Source organism: Erpetoichthys calabaricus, chromosome 4, assembly GCF_900747795.2.
Source record: "Erpetoichthys calabaricus chromosome 4, fErpCal1.3, whole genome shotgun sequence".
Taxonomy (NCBI): Eukaryota; Metazoa; Chordata; class Cladistia; order Polypteriformes; family Polypteridae; genus Erpetoichthys; species Erpetoichthys calabaricus.
The window spans coordinates 110,700,860-110,722,752 of NC_041397.2; the positions used below are offsets into that span (position 1 = coordinate 110,700,860).

The window sequence follows — 21,893 nt, forward strand, 5'->3', positions numbered from 1 at the left end:
AAACTGAAATGTCTCATTCATATAGGTATGCAGACCCTTTACTGTGGCATATTGATTTAATTATCCTTGAGATGCATCTAGAACTTAATTTGAGTTCACCTGTGGGAAATTAGATTGATTGGTCATTGTTGCATATAAGGTCCCACCAATCACACTGCATTTCATGACAAAAAACCAAGCCATGAACTCCAAGGAACTCTCTGTAGACTTCAATGATCAAATTGTGGTAAGGACAAGACCAGGACAAGGGTATAAAATCAGTTCTAAAGCTTTGAATGTTCCCCAAAGAACAGTGGTCTCCATAATAATAATGGTCTCCAGAGGTCATTTGCAGAGATGGAAGAACCTGTCAGATGGATGACCATCTTAGAAGCTCTCTTGGATTAAAGGCCTGTGAAAGCCCACTTTACGTTTGCCATATGGCATTTAAAGGACTCTGATGGCATAAGAAAGAAAGATTTTCTGGAGTGATGAGACAAATATTGAATTCCTTGAACAGAAATCCAAGCACTATGTCTGGCAAAGACCACACACTGCTCATCACCTGCCTAATGCCATCCCAAGCACTGGGGATGCTTCTCAGTGGAAGGGACAGGGAGAATTGAGAATTTGAGTCGACCTGTGGGAAACTGGAATTTGAATTGGGGGAAGGATGTATGCTGCCAAAAATAGAGAGGTCCTTGAAGAAAACCTGCTCCAATATGTACATAACCTCAGTGTGAAGCTACATTTAACCCTTCAGCATGACACAGACACACAGCATACAGCCAAGACAATGCTGGGGTGGCTTCAGGACAAGCCTCTGTCTCTCCTTTGGCTCAGCCAAAGCCAAGACTTAAACCCCATAGAACATCTGTGGAGAGACCTGAAGATGGCAGCTTACAGACACTTCCCATTCACTCTAACAGAACTTGAGACGGTCTGCCAGGAAGAATGCAATAAACTGACCAAATCCAGGTGTGCAACGTTTGTCAAGACGTATTCTTGAATACCTGAAGCTGTAATTGTTGCTAAAGAGGTTTCTAAAAAGTACTGAATTAAAAGTCTGAATACTTAAATGAATGAGCGATTACGGTTTTTGAATTTGAAGAATTTTACATTTTGGATTATTAAACTGATGTGCAAAAAATAGCAGGTTTATCCATTTAAAGTTAAATGTACAACACAGTAAAGTAGGAAGAATGTGAAAGGGTCTGAATAGTTTCTGACATTACGTATGCTGACCAGGAACAGGTACCTTTGCATAGAAATGTTCAACTGAGAAGGGTCATGCTGTATTCCATAAGTGTAGATTCTCAAAAGCCGATTGCTAAGACAGTACTACACCAAAGTTATTCCAGCCGAAAGGCATGAAAGGCACAGCATTGATCATAAGGCAAAGTTAAACATTATGTATTCATCAGATTTAAAGTGCTGCCCTGGCATATAAAGAAAATTTGATGTTTTATCTCTTTTGATTGCTTGGATCCATTTTCTTCTGTATGTTACATTGCTGGAAAAGCTGTCAAAATTTAGGCAAGGTTGTTTTTATTTTGAATTTAAACGCAGAGGGGCACTCTAGAGGCTCCTGAGTTGTGATTCTGCCATTGTTTAGAATATTTGAAAGGAAGATTACCTATTGGCGATGCCTCCTGGAAAAAAAATTATGTGAAGAAGGTTAATTGAACTTTAATGTATGAGTGGGTTCTGGGATTCACTGAAACTCTATTTAGGGTTGGTTCCTGCCTTCTGCCTTGTGTTGCTGCGATGCACCAGACCCCAGCAACCCTGAGTTGGATTAAACAGGTTTGAGAATGTTATTTAATGTTACATTGTTAACTAAATTATAAATATCAAAGGTAATGTTGCAGGATGCATCATGTTTCATCATTATGAAGAACTGCTAATAGTACAGTGCTTTGTGTTAGGGATTCCATTGACTTCGTAAAGTTACATTTTCTCTGCTATTGACTAACACACCGGTAAATTGCTGACTATGCGCTATCACTATTGTCTCTTATTAACCTCTCACACTTTCAAACCCTTTTCTTTTGTTCAAAGCCCTGTTGTGTAACTTTAAGTAAACATGTATTTAGGGCTGCAACTCTTGCATCTCTTTCGTTAGGTTTATCTACAGCGTAAGGCTTTATCTCTTGCATTTCAGGTCACCTGTACTGTGCCTGTCACTTCTAGTGTGACAGATCCTAGCTTTTGAGTTTGAGATTGGCTGGAGGCTAAGCGTGTCAAAGACGGAGGCAGATGAGCACAAGCAGACAAGTACTGGGTGTGAGAGAGAGAATGTTCTTCGTTTAAAGAAAGTAAGACAACAACGATAGTGTTGTAGACTGCATCTTCTAATTTTAACAAAAGAATAGGTGCCACTGCATAGGCTCCGTCTTTGATAGAATTATCTGTAAGCCAATCAGCGCTTTCTTCTTGTTAGGAGGCGGGTCTATATGGGCAAGTCCGTTTAAAGGGGGCGGAGAAATATTCTGCGAGAAAAGAAAGCGATGGCAAACCCGAGCAGCTTGGCGCTTTACATTTAGAGAAGTTAGGCTGGAAGCGGCAGTGCTGTTCGTACACGGGGTTGGGACTGCAGCGAGACTTACTTTGGAAATATTTTGTGGCACGTCCAAAAAAAGCATACAAACTGGAGCTAGCTTGCCTGTAAGTATTAGTTGGTATGTGACTTATTACATGTTGTGCTGCTGATTTTTTCTTTGGAGTCCTTTTTGTATACCGTACTGTAGTTGTCCCGTGGTGAAGTAGAAGAGCGACTGCAAGACTGAGCGCCAGCGGCCAGGGTGGTAGCTGCATTTAAACTGACTCGTGAGTTCTAGTCTGCTGGTATTCGCACACACTTGCGCAGCCTTGTGTTTTTAACATTCCTGAAAAGTTTTGATACAAACATGCCTTTTAAGAAATGCTCTTTAGTCGGTTTGTAGACTCTTAGATGTCCCTGTTGCTTAAGTTCGTCATCATCCTTTTGCTGCCCTCGGCTTTATCCAGAAAAAGTCTGTTTACAAGATTGGCAGAAGACAAATACTAGAAGTTATTCAATTTAGATACTGCTGTAATTTATGTACAGCTACCATATCCGTTTATACGATTAGTATCTTAAATGAATAAGACAGAAGCAGAAGAATGGCAGCTCCTTGCCAAACACGCTTGCCTGTAATATCATCGGAGTTATTGTTTCATAGGGGCATATCCTTTATTGTGCACTCAGTTTAACCTTTTAATAAGTATTCTGCCGGTCTGCGTCACTGGTTGGGGACTGGTAAACATTTCCTGTTGAACACAATGCATTTCTCTGCATGCATATAGTTTTAATAACGTGCCTCTCTTTTTTTCGGACGTCAATGATACAGTGCAGATCTTAGTCGAGAGCAGAACATTCAGTGCCCCGCAGAGTGTGCACTACGATACAGTACTGGATTATTCTAATGCACTCCATTAGGCCTGGGTGGATAATATATTAATAAAATATTAGGTTAGCCTAGAGTTTTTACGGACCTTGGTTCAAACTGCAGTCAGGTTGCTGACTGAAAGTTTCATGCTCACCTTTGTTTTTTGTATGTTTGTAATCGTGACACTGCAGCATGCATCTCAAAGACTTGTGATTTTAGTCTACTTGAACATGCATGATCGAGTACGTGAGTGTGCCCCGTGGTGAACTCCATGAACTCCTACACTTATGCTGCCAAAAGAAAACTTGGTTTGTGTACTGAGCAGTTTTAATAAGGGGATTGATTAAAGTTTAAAAAACGGGCAGCATGAGGACTCAGTGGTTATTAATGCTGCCTTGTTCCACCAGAGAAATGAGTTCAAGTTTCTGCCTGGTTACTCTCTGTGGGCAGATTATATATGCTCCCTGTGTTCCTCTAAGTGTTTTCTTCTGGTCTCCAGGTTTTCTTCCACATCATGAAAACCAGATATATTGGATTAACTGAAGTCACAAAATTGGCCTGGTATAAGATTCCACATGATGTCTTAGAAAGGACTGGTATCCCATTTATGGTTGATTCAGACCCCATGCATCTGCTAATGTCAGGAGGGGCTGCAGGTCTCCAAGCCCATATAATGGAATAAATTGCTTCAAAAAATGGATGGCAAGATGAATAGTGGCAGCTCTCTGAATTGGGGTAGGATTGCATTCATGTGAAATTTCTGCATCCAGTAGCACATGAACATAACATTAGTTTGCCCATATAACACATAATAACATATAATTATTTATATAACATATAATTTCCCAGGGAAATTCCTGTGGATTATAACCTGGCAGTTAGTGAGTCAAATTTCTATGGATTCTTGACAATGATTTGTTCATACACCCCTCATCTCTATAGTTTTCTAGTAACATCATTGTATAGCATGCACATGTGTAAGAAGGTACAGGGAGTTGCTCAGTCAGCAACTACCATTTAACATTTTTTTTTATTATCAGAGGTGAGGTTTAATACATACTAGGTGAAGATTTTTCTGATTTTTTTCAAACTAGTAAAACACATTTTTTAACTATACAAACGCACAGATACTATATGACAATTAAAACTGAACACAGTGTATGTACCATTCTTTGGTTGTCCACCATGTATTCATCCCAGAGGTAGAGATGTGATATGTCATCGTGGCATATATTTAACTTGTATGACAGTATGCAGTCTCACAAGCAAAAGAAGACATAACTTAAAGTATTTAAAGTAGTGGTAGACTTTCATCCCTTTAACTTTGGGGAAAGGACTTTTTGTGAAACATTTTTAATAAGGTAGCTGTAAATAGATAAAATAGTGCTGGTTTGTATCTTGCAAGCTAAGTACATTAAGTGGAGTCAGATCTTAAACAAGATTATCAATGTATGATCTCAAGCTAAAGACCAAAATGGGTGTCATGGTTAGAGACAAGAGTGAAAACAAAGCTTTTAGATAATTAGGAAGATAAGCATTGAAGGAGAGCTGGTTGTAGCCTGGAATCTTGACACATATTTCTTTGACCAAAAGAATCAATGAACTTGTCTATTTTAAAAAGGTCAAAATCAAGAAACGGATAGTATTTTATTGTGCCATGCAAAGATGTGCACTGTGTTTTCCCTTTCTAAGTGTGTCTGTTCCTACTTCTTTGAGCCTGTGCTGGAGAAAACATGCTTGTAAAGGTGATAGATGAATGTACTGAAATTGTGCTGATGAAAGAGGGGGCAGAGTGAAGGAATAGCCCAGATGGGTTGTGACCTGAGAGAATTTAAAAATATTTCAAAGAACAAAGAAATCCAAGACCCATCTGCAATGTGTGTCCTTCAGAAAGTAAAAAAAAAAAATGGGTAGGGTTTAATGGAGGAAGGAAACAGCGCCTAGCTAAAAAGACGACACATCGTCCCAAGACCTAGGAAATACATTGACACAGCCCTTTTAGTGGTAGAGACTGGCAAGGAAGCAGGTTATTTCTTTTTCACATGCTTAGTGGCAAAAGACATACTGTAGTGTCAGAGCAGGAGTAGCACCACAAGGACCAGAGGCTAAGACTAAGACCTGGCCCTTTAAAGCATACAGTGGTCTATGGGCATACCTAAGTGTCCTGCGGCAAAAGACTTGCTCCTGATCTCACAATTATTGAATATGGAGTTATGAGGTAGACAGGCCAGGTAAGAGAAGAGAGACAGATAGGAGGTCAAAAGGAGTGTTTTGTGTGGCATGTTAGGGTGACTTATCTACTTGCCCACCTCATCAGGTAGACAGGGTTCAAAGCCTGTGCAGGCAGGACCAGAATGGCAATAGGTGTTATAATTTTGTACTTTGCAGTTTTTCCATGTGTTCACGGTTCCCAGTGTACTTTATTAGTTTAATAAAGACAATCTTTTATATATTTTGTATCATTAAATTTATTTAAGGTTGGAAACAGATGGTAAAAAATGCCCATTTGTGTTTCTCAATGGTCAGCAATTTCTACCTTTGGCTTTGATGAAAAATATGTTGCATTCACATTCACTTGCTCTGGGAATTTGCCGAGTTCTCATTTGTGAAATCTCATCCTACATCTTTATTGTGTTCATATAGATTTATGGAAATCATTTTTGGAGAAATAGTGATTTGTTGCTCAGTCTGCACAAAAAGCAAATGTATATTACCCCGTTCTTTTTTTTTTCCAAAATAAAAATCAAGCTATCACCATTGAGCATGTATTGCTTTGCTCCTATTACAGTGTAACCATAAAAATATAATTTATGTTTAACCTGCATGCAATTTATTATTTTTTTATATAATGCAATGATGTGAGAGGCCAATGCAATGTCATAACTCTGCTAATTTTAGTAGCAAATTTCTTTCTGAATTTTTCCACTGGAACTTACTACTTTTAAATGGAATTTAAATTTTCCCCCTGAGAAACTCAGTGCCATGTATCACATGACTGTACCACTAGTTCCCTTATTTCTGCATCCAGCCAATTTCTGACACTTCCCAAATAACTAGCCTTGCAAAACAAATAAGTACATTTCTTATGACATTGATTTGTTTGGTTTACATTTTGTTTTTAGTGTTGGTATCATGATTAGTTCACTTTTCTTTTCTACCCTTGTTATTCTTGTTGTCAGAGCCTTTTTTCTTCTCTTTAAGACACAATAGTATATTTGAGCAAACATTTTTTTTTCAGATTTTTCCATTTAAGTAATTTTTTTAGATATAGTTAGTCCTGAAATCTAGGCTTTTACTTTTTTGTGCTAGGAACAGAACTTCGAGGGGCACAATAGGAGGGAGAAATCACGGGGAACTGAACTGCATTCAAATTTTATGAAAACGGATTTTTTTTAACAATGTGTAGGTGTTCAGGTGTGTCCCCACAAAGTTCTTGAAGCAGTAAAGATGGTCATTACTGCTAAAAGGTTTGGCATGGCCTAAAAGAACATAATTGACGCACATAATGGACTTCAGATGCTGCGTAGAAATGTAGTTATAAGTGTGAAGTTATTGGTCTTATCTTTAGTCGCATAGTGTTAAAAACTGATAGAATGAAGCAGTCAACTGCTGTGGCCAATTGGAGCGTTCACCCTATAAATAGGTTATGACCTAATGTGACAGTTTGGGATATGAAGAATGGAAAGACTCACATAGAATTAATTAAAAAAGAAGTTGCTCAATTTTTTTTTTCAGAAGCTTAATTTTACCACATTTTAAAACATAATTTACAAATATCTAGTACAAAATGTGTGCTTTGGTTAAAACAACATTTTTTTTTTTTTAAATAATCGTGTCCTGATATGATTGCTTTGGTTGCACGGCCTTTACATGCTTCTTATTTGATTTTTGTCTTTCAGAGCTTAATTGTACTATGTCCAATTTGAACTGGAAACCTTTTGTTTATGGTGGGTTAGCTTCTGTTACTGCAGAATGTGGTAAGCATTAAAAGCTTGTAATAATTGAAACTAACTGTAGTTGCAAATTTTAACAAGAGTAAATAGATATTCCTGAGTACATTCTTTTTAATAAATTTTGGGGATAGTTCATACATAGGTAAAGTGGTGAGACTAGTGTGCAGAATTTCATATTTATTAAGATTTACTCCATGAACATACTATATTAGCTACTAGGTTAATTTATAGCATACTTAAATCGAACCAAATGCAATGGTAGTAACTGCTGTAGACCTGACCTGCATCTACTCTGAACAAGCCTGATGATGCATGCACAATGTAGGGCATTCATTGCATATTGCTCTTCAGCAGAACTTCAATACAAGCACTGACTAAGTAAAAGCAATCTTTACCCAAACAGGGCAGCTCAAAATACTACTTGATTTTTCCCCAGACATGATCAGGTTTTGTCAGGTTGGGGAGCATGTACTGGTACAGCGCGTTGCCGCACCCACCACACAACAAAACAGCTTGGGATCCTGGTTGGGAAATCCATAGGCAGATACGCGGTCCAGTCCCACCCTCCAGAAATGACCATCTTTGTGCTGCAGCCAGGTGTTATGTGGGCATCCCCTTGGTCTGGTCCAGCCGCTGGGGTCCTCAACAATGAGGATCTTACGAGCCGGATCACCCTTTCGGGGAATCGCGCCACATGGCTGTAGTGTCATAACTGACGCTGCCTCACGATGCAAGTAATGTGCCTAATTCAGGACTCCGTGAGCAACTGCTCATTTGACACAAAGTCAAACCAGTGGTACCCAAGGATTTTCCGGAGAGACACGATACCGAAGGATTTCAGTCTTCATCTCAGGTCACTGGATAGTGTTCATGTCTTGCAACCATATAGCAAGTCAGGAAGTACCAGAACTCTAAAGATTTGGACATTCGTCCTTTTGCATAGATATTGAGAGTGCCACACACCCCTTTCCAGCGACCTTATGACTCCCCCATGCTCTCCCATAAATGTCACTGACGAGGCAAGTAAACCTCTTGACAAGGTCGACACTCTCTTTGCAAACAGACACACTGCTGATTGCTGTGCTTAAGAGGTCATTAAAGGCCAGACATGATAATGAGGTTGTAATGTGAAAGAGCAACTTGACAAGATCCTTATAATTTTAAATGCTATATTTATTTAAATGCTGTATTTATTTAAAAAAGAAAGTTACCAGCTTTAAAGGTAGTGTGTGCAAATGAGAAAACTTTGTAATGGGATGCAATTTGACCAATTTTATGTCTACCTGTATTGAAGCATACTAATGTAGATCAACAGAAATTAAGTTGTCATCTAGTGCTGTTGAATGATTTTTTTTGTTGTTTTTTTGCTCTAACCTCTGTTCAGGCTTTTGACTTCTATTACTTACTTGTAGAAGACTCGCAGGAAATACAAACTGAAGTAGACTATGCAGATGGCTGTATTTAGAAATACCTTAATTTTACAGTTTTCATGCTGTTTTTAATGTTTTTTCTTCATGATGAGAAATGAAAGTAGGAGCTGTGGGGGTTTGATGAGCATGCATATTGACATGTAATTGCTAGTGCTGCTGGAGCAGAGATAGTTCTGCTTTGGCCCTTGAAAGGGAAGGCCCAGTTAAAAGCTTGAGAAGCAGAGGAAGAGAGCGTGCATATTGTAACTGTTACACTGGCAAAGGATCCTTTACAAGCCATTGTGAGAAGGTGAGCACCACCAGGGTTTGCCAGTATTGATCTTCAGCAGATGTGTCCCAGAACTAATTTACTGAGGGCACTTGCAGAGAACTAGCAGAGGCCCAGCACAGTTTTTCCAGGCTATCAAGTGGTTGACAGCTCACAGCTTAGAAAGGGATGATTGTGTTCCTCAGGAGCTAACTCAGGCAACATGGGAGCTGTCTTAGAGACGTAGTGCTTAGTCCTAGCTTTAAGGTGAGTTTTGTCATTTTTCCTCACACAGTAAAAAGATAACTTGCTTGGTTGACCAGTGACTCACTTTCTGTTTGGCTGTGTTTTATGATGAACTGTTCTGTGTAAGGTTAATTTGTCTTGTTCCCAATGCAGCCCTCACTCTGACCCAGTATGGGAAAAATGTGGCATAAGAAAAAAACAAAACAAAACACCCTATATACAGTATATATTGTGGAAATATGGAGCACAAGAAACAGAAAAAGGGTAGGTTGAGTAAAAAAAAAGTCTTTACAGGCTGGAGTCTAAAACAAAACTGAGTAATAGTATTGAAACTGGTGGTTATATAGGAGAACTGGCGGAAGTGATGTCAGTAAAGGTGGAAACGGAAGTTTTATATGTATTAGAACAGTAAAAGAGTTTTTTAGTGAATGGTAAGTTATCAAATACTATTAGATAAGAGGATTATTTATAATGATTATTGCACAATCTTAGCCTGTGGATTTGTTTAAATTACTTCCAGATTCATGATCCCAAACCCTCCTTGATTTATCAAGGAGTGTCAGTAACGAGCTAACACATATTCTTGCTTACACTTCTGAAGACCTTGAGTCTCACAATATATCTTTAAACAATGGATGTAAAATTAGCTTAGGAAGTCACAGTTGTGTGTTTTTGTTTTATTCAGGTACATTTCCCATTGATCTCACTAAAACTCGACTTCAGGTACAGGGTCAAGTAAGTGACGTGAAATATGCAGAGATTCGGTACAAGGGGATGTTCCATGCTCTTTTCAGGATATGGAAAGAAGAAGGGTTAAAAGCACTGTACTCTGGGTAAGAGGAAATTAGAGAGCATGGTCTTTAATGTCCATATAAATTCTATTTATTGTAATTAAGAATAAGAATACAAAGTATACACTGATTGTCTGAGTATATTTGAATGTAAATACAAATGCTACTAATGAATTTAGGCATGTGTATTTGTTTGATGGAAATTATTTAATGTCCTTCATTTAATATGTCTATTCAATAGTGCCCCTTCAAATGGAACTTGTGTAGTCCAGATTTTAAGGTATAAAAGAAATAATTTTGATGGAAAAAATGTGATTTCCAAGGGTAAGGCTGATGAGGAACTATTAGTAAAAAAAAACATGTCCATTTACTTTATATAATATCCATGTGATGTTTTATTTATTAAGGCAGATGATAATTCTGTATGAGAAACTGGTCCATTTTAGTTACTTGCTTAGCCTATGTATGTTGAGTGCCAGAGCATATCCTGATAAAATGGGTGCAATGCGGGAACCATCCCTGGATAAGGTAAAAGCAGGACATTACTTTGAAAATGCTGAAGTCTCAGTCATACTGGGCCATTTAAGACATGCCAGTTCACCTAAAACTTTGGAAAATAGGAAGACAACTGGATGAAAAATCACAAAGATACGAGGACAATCTGGAAATTGAAAAGAGGTGGTGACAAGTCTAGTATTCAAGCACAGTGCTCTGAAGTTAAAAGGCAGCAATATAATATAATACACCCCTCATCTTAAAATATTTAGTGTATTATATACTGTTGCAGTTCCCATTAATAAACAAGTGTGGTGCACATTCACAATTATGATATAGTTAAAAGACAAAGAATTAACATGCATTAAAACAAGATTATAATGCTTTATAACCATCAAAAAGACCTTTCACAATATTTTGCAAAAATATTAAAAGCAATATGCACAATACTAGTGGTTAGTTAAGCAGTAGGTTGCCAACCTCCATCTAAATTTAAATGGCAGTGAGACACCTTTTAGTTTGCCAGCATAATTTAAATTTTTTTGTGAATCTTGTACCTGAAGTCTGTGCCTCTTAAGTTAGTCTATTTTTTTTTTAAGTTAGTTTATTTTTCCTGGAAGATGCCTTTCTGCAGTCTCTTCACTACCAGAAAAGTGGTATATACAGAATGTGTGGCAAAATATACTTTACTATTAATACAGTATACAAGGGAGGAAAAACACATAGAATGCACAAACTTTCTTATTCCTATTCAGCTTTCCAACTTTCATATGTCCTCAAAGAACTCTCCCATCCCCCCTGCTGTTTTTCTCTCGCTGTCTGTTTCTCTTTCTGTATCTCTTTTGAATCATTGAGTAGCTGTCTCAACAATCCCTTAAAATCACACAAACCATAGAATGGTCAGGATTGAAGTAATTTTGCTGCTTTTTAAAACTGATTTTAGAAACTCTATCAGTGACATTGCCATTTTGTATTTCTGTTGTTTTGCAGTACTGCATGTTGTTAGAGCACATTTGTACATGTAAAGTATATATGTGTGTATGTGATATAACAGCATCAGTTTTTAGGGGACAAAGGCACAAATTATTTAGTTCTTCGAGCAATTTCATTTGTCTTCAAATTTTCTTTGAGTTTTGATCTTTTGCGCATTTACTCCTTTGGTTCAGGCACCTCAGTGAATTTTAAGGTTTCTGATAGAGCCTGTCTGCAGTGGGTTGGCACCCTGCCCAGGATTGGTTCCTGCCTTGTGCCCTGTGTTGGCTGGGATTGGCTCCAGCAGACCCCCGTGACCCTGGGTTCGGTTTCAGCGGGTTAGAAAATGGATGGATGGATAGAGCCTGTATGACTAAACATTTGGATTGCCCTTAAAAGTTTCTCGTTACTTTAAAATAAATACTTGTGTGCTCTGTGGATTTACAACAAGAACTTTCCTTTGATCTCTAATTATGACATCAACCTTTTTTGTGTATGCATCATCCTTTGTTGATCACAACTCATGGTTGTGTTTTATTTAGAGATAGGGGACAACATGTTTTCATATCCTTCTTCAAAGCTGGGAAAGTCTCCTTTATTTAAAAATCTGATTATACAATTGTATGTAATGCAGTAACAAAAATAAAATTTGATTTTATCTATAGAGATGTGTTGTGTACTACTGAATGTGCTTAATCCAAGTGTCTAAGGGCCTCTAGATAGATTTGATTTTAGAAATGAATGGAATAATTTTCTGTGCCGTCATATTGGATAAGCTGGTATTATATATAAGTAGTACTTGATCATGAAGCTGATTTCTTAATCTTTAAAGATATGGTATCTGATTTACTTAAGATATTGATAAAATTGTAAACTGAATATGTAATTTTCTATAGTAATTACACTGTATCTTTAAATATTTTATGTCCACTTTTTTGCTTGTATGTATTTTTGTTTTAGCATTGCCCCTGCTATTTTGAGACAGGCTTCTTATGGAACTATTAAGATAGGTACCTACCAGAGCTTCAAACGTCTGTTTGTTGACAAACCAGAAGGTAAGTGAGTCAACAGTGCAATAGAAGACTTTTTATTTTACTAGTTTCTTTTTTTTTTGCTGTCTGGTTATAGCCTGTCATTACTAGGTAGAACACAATCACTTATTTACAGTGCTTTATGTTATTTTTTGTTACCAAGCCAGATAGAACTAGAGGGAAAAAACAAACCCCAAATAGAACTCATATTATTTTGGAAATCTTGTTAGGTCACCCGCAACCTCTACCTTCATGCCTTCCTTATTTCCCACTTGCTTTTACTTCCTCCACCTCTATCATTATGCACCTTCTCACCCAATAATTTTGTTTTGGCTATGCATGACCAGTTTCTGCTCATTCTTTACCTGAGCTCTTCTCTTTTTTCTCTTACTCTCAGTGAAACTAATACTGATCAATTTCTTGTCTGGTTTTCCAGGTTTTCTTCCTCATTGGTGGTCTTTTACCTTCAACACTAGAAGAGGTTCCTTGAAAACTTAAAATTATTGAAACACTAAACACTGCATTCATGCACATCTCATAATTGTTATCACTGCTGGGAATGTAGTTCTAACTTTATTAGACAGTATTCTACTTTTATCACATTGCCTTAATAGTATACCCTGTATGCTTTTTATTCTAGAATAACTAATGTCTACGTTACTTTTTTCGCCAACATCCGCATGCAAGAACCCCAGAGTTTCAAGCCCTTGTTTATACTTTTGATCATCTCTTTCATCACTTTTAAAACAAATTTTCTTGTACATACATACATATATATATATATATATATATATACAGTAATCCCTCGCTATATCGCGCTTCGCCTTTCGCGGCTTCACTCCATCGCGGATTTTATATGTAAGCATATTTAAATATATATCGCGGATTTCTGCGGACAATGGGTCTTTTAATTTCTGGTACATGCTTCCTCAGTTGGTTTGCCCAGTTGATTTCATACAAGGGACGCTATTGGCAGATGGCTGAGAAGCTACCCAACGTACTTTTTTCTCTCTCTCTCTTGCGCTGACTTTCTCTGATCCTGACATAGGGGGATTGAGCAGGGGGGCTGTTCGCACACCTAGACGATACGGACGCTCGTCTAAAAATGCTGAAAGATTATCTTCACGGTTGCTACCTTCTGTGCAGCTGCTTCCTGAAACGACATGCTGCACGGTGCTTCGCATACTTAAAAGCTCGAAGGGCACGTATTGATTTTCGATTGTTTGTTTTTCTCTGTCTCTCTATCTCTCTCTCTCTCTCTCTCTCTCTCTCTCTCTGCTCCTGACGTAGGGGGTGTGAGCTGCCGCCTTCAACAGCTTTGTGCGCGGTGCTTCGCATACTTAAAAGTCAAACAGCCCCATTGATTTGTTTGCTTTTCTCTATCTCTGTGACATCTGCTCCTGACAAGCACTCCTTTGAAGAGGAAGATATGTTTGCATTCTTTTAATTGTGAGACGGAACTGTCATCTCTGTCTTGTCATGGAGCACAGTTTAAACTTTTGAAAAAGAGACAAATGTTTGTTTGCAGTGTTTGAATAACGTTTCTGTCTCTCTACAACCTCCTGTGTTTCTGCGCAAATCTGTGACCCAAGCATGACAATATAAAAATAACCATATAAACATATGGTTTCTACTTCGCGGATTTTCTTATTTCGCGGGTGGCTCTGGAACGCAACCCCCGCGATAGAGGAGGGATTACTGTATAATATATATATATATACATATACAGTGCATCCGGAAAGTATTCGCAGCTCATCACTTTTTCCACATTTTGTTATGTTACAGCCTTATTCCAAAATGGATTAAATTCATTTTTTTCCTCAGAATTCTACACACAACACCCCATAATGACAACGTGAAAAATGTTTACTTGAGATTTTTGCAAATTTATTAAAAATAAAAAAATTAAGAAAGCACATGTACATAAGTATTCACAGCCTTTGTCGTGAAGCTCAAAACTGAGCTCAGGTGCATCCTGTTTCCCCTGATCATCCTTGAGATGTTTCTGCAGCTTCATTGGAGTCCGCCTGTGGTAAATTCAGTTCATTGGACATGACTTGGAAAGGCACACACCTGTCTATATAAGGTCCCACAGTTGACAGTTCATGTCAGAGCACAAACCAAAGGAATTGTCTGTAGACCTCTGAGACAGGATTGTCTTGAGGCACAAATCTGGGGAAGGTTACAGAAAAATTTCTGCTGCTTTGAAGGTCCCAATGAGCACAGTGGCCTCCATCATCCGTAAGTGGAAGAAGTTCGAAACCACCAGCACTCTTCCTAGAGCTGGCCGGCCATCTAAACTGAGCGATCGGGGGAGAAGGGCCTTAGTCAGGGAGGTAACCAAGAACCTGATGGTCACTCTGACAGAGCTCCAGAGATCCTCTGTGGAGAGAGGAGAACCTTCCAGAAGGACAACCATCTCTGCAGCAATCCACCAATCATGGCCTGTATGGTAGAGTGGCCAGACGGAAGCCACTCCTTAGTAAAAGGCACACGGCAGCCCGCCTGGAGTTTGCCAAAAGGCACCTGAAGGACTCTCAGAGCATAAGAAAGAAAATTTTCTGGTCTGATGAGACAAAGATTGAACTCACGTTCGGAGGAAACCAGGCATCGCTCATCACCAGGCCAATACCATCCCTAAAGTGAAGCATGGTGGTGGTAGCATTATGCTGTGGGGATGTTTTTCAGCGGCAGGGACTGGGAGACTAGTCAGGATAAAGGGAAAGATGACTGCAGCAATGTACAGATACATCCTGGATGAAAACCTGCTCCAGAGCGCTCTTCAACTTAGACTGGAGCGACGGTTCATCTTTCAGCAGGACAACGACCCTAAGCACACAGCCAAGATATCAAAGGAGTGGCTTCAGGACAACTCTGTGAATATCCTTGAGTGGCCCAGCCAGAGCCCAGACTTGAATCCGATTGAACATCTCTGGAGAGATCTTAAAATGGCTGTGCACCGACGCTTCCCATCCAACCTGATGGAGCTTGAGAGGTGCTGCAAAGAGGAATGGGTGAAACTGGCCAAGGATAGGTGTGCCAAGCTTGTGGCATCATATTCAAAAAGACTTGAGGCTGTAATTGCTGCCAAAGGTGCATCGACAAAGTATTGAGCAAAGGCTGTGAATACTTATGTACATGTGACTTCTCAGTTTTTTTATTTTTAATAAATTTGCAAAAATCTCAAGTAAACTTTTTTCATGTTGTCATTATGGAGTGTTGTGTGCAGAATTCTGAGGAAAAAAATGAATTTAATCCATTTTGGAATAAGGCTGTAACATAACAAAATATGGAAAAAGTGATGCACTTTGAATACTTTCCGGATGCACTGTATAGATATATATATATATATATATATATATATATATATATATATATATATATATAGTGGGAAGCAGCCCGGACACAGGCAGATGGCACACATTTATTTTACACTATGTACAAATATTAAAGTGCACAACCCAGTGCCACAGCACCAATCACCCCACAAGTCCAGGCCAACACACACTGCCTTTCCTCGCTTCAGGCCGCCTCTTTCCTCTCCCAGACCTTGTCCTCTTCCTCCCAACTCCAGCCCTGAATGAAGGGAGGCGGCCCCTTTTATTGTCCCCCGGATGTGCTCCAGGTGTGTTCCGGCAATCTTCCCCCGACACGCCCCAGTGTGGCGGAAGTGCCGGCTGCATACCCGGGAGCACACTGGGTGTGGCGGAAGTGCTGAGGTCCAGGGCTCTCCAGGCATTGTGGCGCCCCCTGGCGGTGACCACGGGCCCCTACAGGGTTGTAAGCTCTGTGCCCATGGTCCCCTCCTCCGGTCCTCTTGGGCGTTACCACCCCCAGCCACGTGCCACGCTATATATATATATAATACATACACTAAGACTGCCAGAGAGCTGACTGAGTCATGGCTCTCTACTGAAAACGCCATTAATAGACACTTGGTCTTTAACCCAACATCTAAATAATAAAGACTTTATGACCAATACCTTCTGAATGCCACCTTACTAATCCACCCCCAACCACCGTACAACCTCCCCCTCCATCCCCACCCTTGTGGTATTTGTACAACTTTTAGAAACATACTGTTTTTCTGTTAATTGTAATCAAGTATGAACTTCACCCTACAGTATATAAGGAAATGCATCTGTGAAAATCTTTCTTAGTTTTCTTTAACCAAAAGTCCTTTCATTTTCTGATGTTGCGTGTCCATATTCAGGGTTACATGTGGGAAAGCCTTTCCCCTATCATAGTGCACACTCACACAAGGCATATCATCAATCCATGTACCATGAATGTCTTTGGGATGTTGGAGGAAAATCAGAGCTGGAAGAAAACCCACATAGAGGCAGGGAGAGTGGACAAACTTCACATAGGCAGTGAATAGATTGAGATTGAAGCTCAGTCTTCTGGTGCTGTCAGAATTCAACACTAAGCACTACACCATAGTGCATCCTAATGAGTAAGTGCAGGTTGAATGTGTGAAATACAGATTAATATGTTTAAAGCAGATTTCCCTGAATAATGTTAGGCCTTCTGTTAGTAAGGTGAAACTGCAGATGCATTATTCTAAAAGAATGTAATTGGTCAAAGAAAAAGAAAGATGGTGGAAAGATCGTGGTCTGTTGTAAGTCCAGACTTAACCTGTATTGAGATGTTAAGGTAGAACCTGTAAAATATAATAAATATTTTAAAATCCACAAATGTCAGTAAGCCATCTCTGTTGTCAGATCATTTTGTTATTGTTAGAACATTAGAACAGTCTGGACAAAAACAGGTCATTCGGCCCAACAAAGCTTGCCAGTCCTATCCACTTAATTCTTCTGAAATAATGTCAAGTCTAGTTTTGAAAGTCCCTAAAGTCCTGCTGTCTACCAAACTACCTGGTAGTTTATTCCATGGGTCTATGGTTCTTTGTGTAAAGAAAAACCTTCAAATATTTGTGAGAAATTTACCCTTAACAAGTTTCCAACTGTGTCCATGTGTTGTTGATGAACTCGATCCATTGTAATTAATTTTAAACACTTCAATAGTGTCACCTCTTAATCTTCTTTTGCTCAAACTGAATAGGCTCAGCTCTTTTAATATTTCCTTGTAATTCATCCCCTTTAGCCCTGGAATCAGCCTAAATGCTCTTTGTAATATAAATATGCAATATAAAATAAGGAAAGATTGAATTGTTGATTTTATTATTTATAAGAGAAGAAAAGGAAAAAATGAATATACATTTGGCAGATGGAAGATAGTATTATTATTTATTATTTTTTTACAGATGAAACTTTATTTATCAATGTGTTCTGTGGAATTTTGTCTGGTGTAATTTCCTCTTCCATTGCCAATCCTACAGATGTCTTAAAGGTAAGAATAATATATTTTGTTCTAAGTATTTTTTTCAAAAGTGTCCAGTTAGCTACATTCTGCTGAATAAATTTATTTGGTTTAAATTGATGTCTTTTGAAAATATTTTGCTTTTTTCAACTGTATAGACTACCATAATTTAAATCCTTCTTCGATTTATTGACACAGGACAGGAACTTAGTAGCCATTACAGGGTTGTTTTGTGTCCTGTGAACTTTTACATTTATTGTCCTCATGAATGGTAACATATGCCAGCCACAATCTTGTTTGTATCTGTCAGGAGATTGAAACATATTGCTAAACTAATTTTACAATCAATAGTTTGATTTGACTGTAGTAGGAAGTCTACGTGCATACTAAAAAGTATCATGACGCACTGGTTTAAAATATATTTCAGTTCTCATAAAAAGTTAGAGAAAAATGTTTTTAGTACTGTTTTTATTGAAAAGGAGGACTAAACAGAATCCAATAACTTGAACAGATGATCTTTTTTTGTTTTGTTTGTATTAATTGTGAATAGTGAATAAGGAATTAGGTCAAGTGTATTGCATATGGTGAAAAAGTAAAATGTACCTCAATATCCATAGTTTATGCAGATTTCTTTTTTAGTTTTCTTATTGGTACAGATTTTTGGAGGTAACTGTATATTTTCAGTATAGGCAGACCCGGGGTTAAGAACAAATTCTGTTTCTGTTCACATTTGTAACCTGATTTTATATGTAAGTTGGAACTTGCACTGAAAATTTCCATTGATGGAAATATTAGCTGGGTGGTGCAGTGGTAGTGCTGCTGCCTCGCAGTTAGGAGACCTGGGTTCGCTTCCTGGGTCCTCCCTGTGTGGAGTTTGCATGTTCTCCCCTTGTCTACGTGGGTTTCTTCCGAGTGCTCCGGATTCCTCCCACAGTCCAAAGACATGCAGGTTAGGTGCACTGGCGATCCTAAATTGTCCCTAGTGTGTGCTTGGTGTGTGTGCACCCTGCGGTGGGCTGGCGCCCTGCCAGGGGTTTGTTTTTTGCCTTGCGCCCTATGTTGGCTGGGATTGGCTCCAGCAGACCCCCGTGACCCTGTAGTTAGGATGTAGCGGGTTGGATAATGGATGGATGGAAATATTAGCTAGTATGAATAATGCATTTTTATTTATTTTACAGAAAAACCTATCACACTAATTAATAAAATTACAGCAAAGCAATATTACTTTAAATTACAAAACATAAATCATTTAAACTAAAATAAAGAATGAGTAAGTATACTATGCTGAAGATGTGAATAAATATCCTGGACCTCTTAATAATGGCTAGACAGTAACACGGATTAAAAAAAAAAACCATAATAATGGCATGGAAAGCCATTGCTAACTGACAACTGATGGCATATCTCTGCTGAGAGACTGGCAAAGTGTTACTCGCCTTCTACCAGCAGCTGTACTGCTTTAGGCGGTGGCACAACTGAGACATGTACCTAGGAACCAAGTAATTACAAACAGCAGGTTCTACCTGTTCTCAGCTAAATGGACAATTGCTTATCTAGCTACTTACCTGTGACTGAGCTTATTACATTGCTGCACCTGCTGCTGGCTACATTCAGTAACTCAAGCTGTCTTTGCTGAGGGATCACTGAGTGTCACCTTTCCCCCCCAGCAGTAAAAACTCCCTGAGACAACATGACTAGGATATGTACTTAGGACACTGGGAATTACAAGCAGTGGATTTTATCACTCCAGTTAAACAGCCAGCTGACGATCAAGCTGCTTGCCTGTAACTCAGTTTGCAGCACATACTACTGATGACATTCAGTGACACATGTGCATGAAAGTACACAATGATTGAAAATAGTGATAAAGTATGTATTGTTCAGTACTGTACCTCAACGTTAATGGAATCTGCTTTGTATTTATCCACATCAAAACTAGTTTGAGTCTTTTATAAGTTAAAAAATAAAGTCAGTAGATAAAAATTAACTGAAATTTAGTTTAAAATAAAAATTGTAGGTTTAATATTACATCTGAGTTATTATCAAAACCCAAGACCAAGATAACCAAGGCCACCCTTTATTCCTTTTTCTAAGCTAAAGCTGAGTCACATTTTTGAGATCACCAGCTTGTTCAAGTTAATTTTTAATTCTGCACTTTTATGCATCTTCAAAGTGTAGCTTCTTTGTAAGCACAGAAGACCTTACCTTTACCTTTCTTTCACCTTTTCTTCAGGTGTCATGGAAAACAAATCTGGTAAGGTGGCATTGGGATCATAACAATGATGTAAAATAAAATTGTCTCTAGCATTCTTTAAGGAATACTTCTCCCGACCATGCCCATTTTCCTGGCTCCAGTCTCTCATGTCATTAGGACAATGAGCAAGACCATACCCTGACAAACAGCATGTTCCATTATTGAGTGAATATCAGGATGAGATGACAGAAAAGAAAGGCATGACAGCTAAGTAAAACATGTCATGATCTAGAGCAGGGGTTCATAAGCTTTTTATTCGAGGACCCAAATAAGAAAATCAATGCCATACTGGTTCCCAAGAAGAGGATTATTATAATGAATATAAAGACAAGTAACAATGGCCATATAATAAAAAAAGCAAATGTTTTGTTTCTTTTGAAGCATATGTAAATAGTTTGTGTAAGCTTTAGTAAAGCTGAGAGAAATTAATTTAAGGGGTGCAGTGCAAGGATATCGATGATTGATTTTTTTTAAAAAGATAGTATGAGTAATCACTTAACAAATAAAACAATCAAAAAATGGATGCAGTTTATTTATATTGTCTTTAACATTTTTTAAATAACCTTTTTGATATTAGCTACTAAATTAATATAATAGTAGTTTAAACAGTTCAACACACTCCAGTTTTCTTTAACTGTTCAATAAACTGAGTAAAAAAAAAGTAGCCGAATTATTCCTAAAAATATATGCATTATTTGTATTTTGTATGGTGACAGGATAAATCCTGATGAATAATTTGTCTAGTTTGAAGTGTTTAATGCTACTGGCTAGACATTGTGCTAAATGTCTACAGCTAGTCTCAAACTTAGCTATTTTCTGATGTTCCTGCAGCTCTCAATGATCCTGTTCTAAACACAACCAGCAGATAGAAATTTATCAAACCACTTTAAAACAGTGTAGCAAGAAGAAGTTCGTTATCACTGAGGCACATTAAAATTAGATTCATTCACTGGTTTTGATTTTTATTTTATATTTTCATGCCATAGAAGTGAAAGCTCTCTGTGATGTGTCAGTCACATTGTTTCACATAATACCACAATAAATACTATGGTACATGTCAATGCAACCAAATTCTGCCTTGGATTTGCTTGGCTAATTTTATTACACAGTCATGTTGCAACCCATAAACATATCTGTGATCAAATTTGGGTCCTGACCCATAGTTTAAGAATTTCTGATCTAGAGAGTACCTTTGCATAAAGTCTGAAAAGTAGCAAACAACCCCACAAGTGGCAAGATTCATCATCCTTCAGCTTGTAAAAACATAAAAAACAGACAAAGAATCTTTATAGAATAAAATGTTTTATCTTATACAAATGATCAGGGGCACAGTAAAGCTCAAAAGACACAGAAGGCGTTGCCTTACTAAAAATAGGCAGTCTAGTGGCAAACAAGTCCTAGGACACAATCCAAAGAAAGGACAAAAAGCAGAGCAAAGATGTAAAAAAAAATTCAGATAATCCACAAAGCACAATAATAATAGTAATCACAAGATCTCGGCAACGGGAAAGCATACAATGGGCTAAGGGCAGACTATTGATGGTGATAGGGAGGTGGCCCTGCCTCTTGGGGAACTACCCACAAAACACATGGAACATAAGACACATAGAAGGTAAATGATCAGAAATATTAACTTAAACATAAGAGTCAAAAATTAACTAAAAAGTGTGACAGATAGAGGCTTTGTCCACCTCTTGAACCCTCAGGTACCACTCTGATGACCAGGTGAAAGTATAAATATTCTTTATTTTATAAAAATACCG

General features: G+C 38.2%; 1 protein-coding gene across 2 annotated transcripts in view; it reads left to right on the forward strand.

Moving 5' to 3' along the window:
* Positions 1 to 2,483: 2,483 nt before the first annotated feature.
* The window catches only part of LOC114650192 (kidney mitochondrial carrier protein 1), an 88,943-nt gene continuing 69,533 nt past the window's right edge, over positions 2,484 to 21,893 (forward strand). For both annotated transcript variants that reach the window (XR_007934828.1, XM_028799676.2), the window contains exons 1-5: positions 2,484 to 2,646; positions 7,289 to 7,366; positions 9,951 to 10,098; positions 12,484 to 12,578; positions 17,821 to 17,906. Coding sequence is in view for 1 of the 2 variants with exons in the window: in XM_028799676.2 (XP_028655509.1) it covers positions 7,303 to 7,366; positions 9,951 to 10,098; positions 12,484 to 12,578; positions 17,821 to 17,906 (393 nt within the window). In the remaining variant the exon portion in view is untranslated. The remainder of the gene's footprint in view (positions 2,647 to 7,288; positions 7,367 to 9,950; positions 10,099 to 12,483; positions 12,579 to 17,820; positions 17,907 to 21,893) is intronic.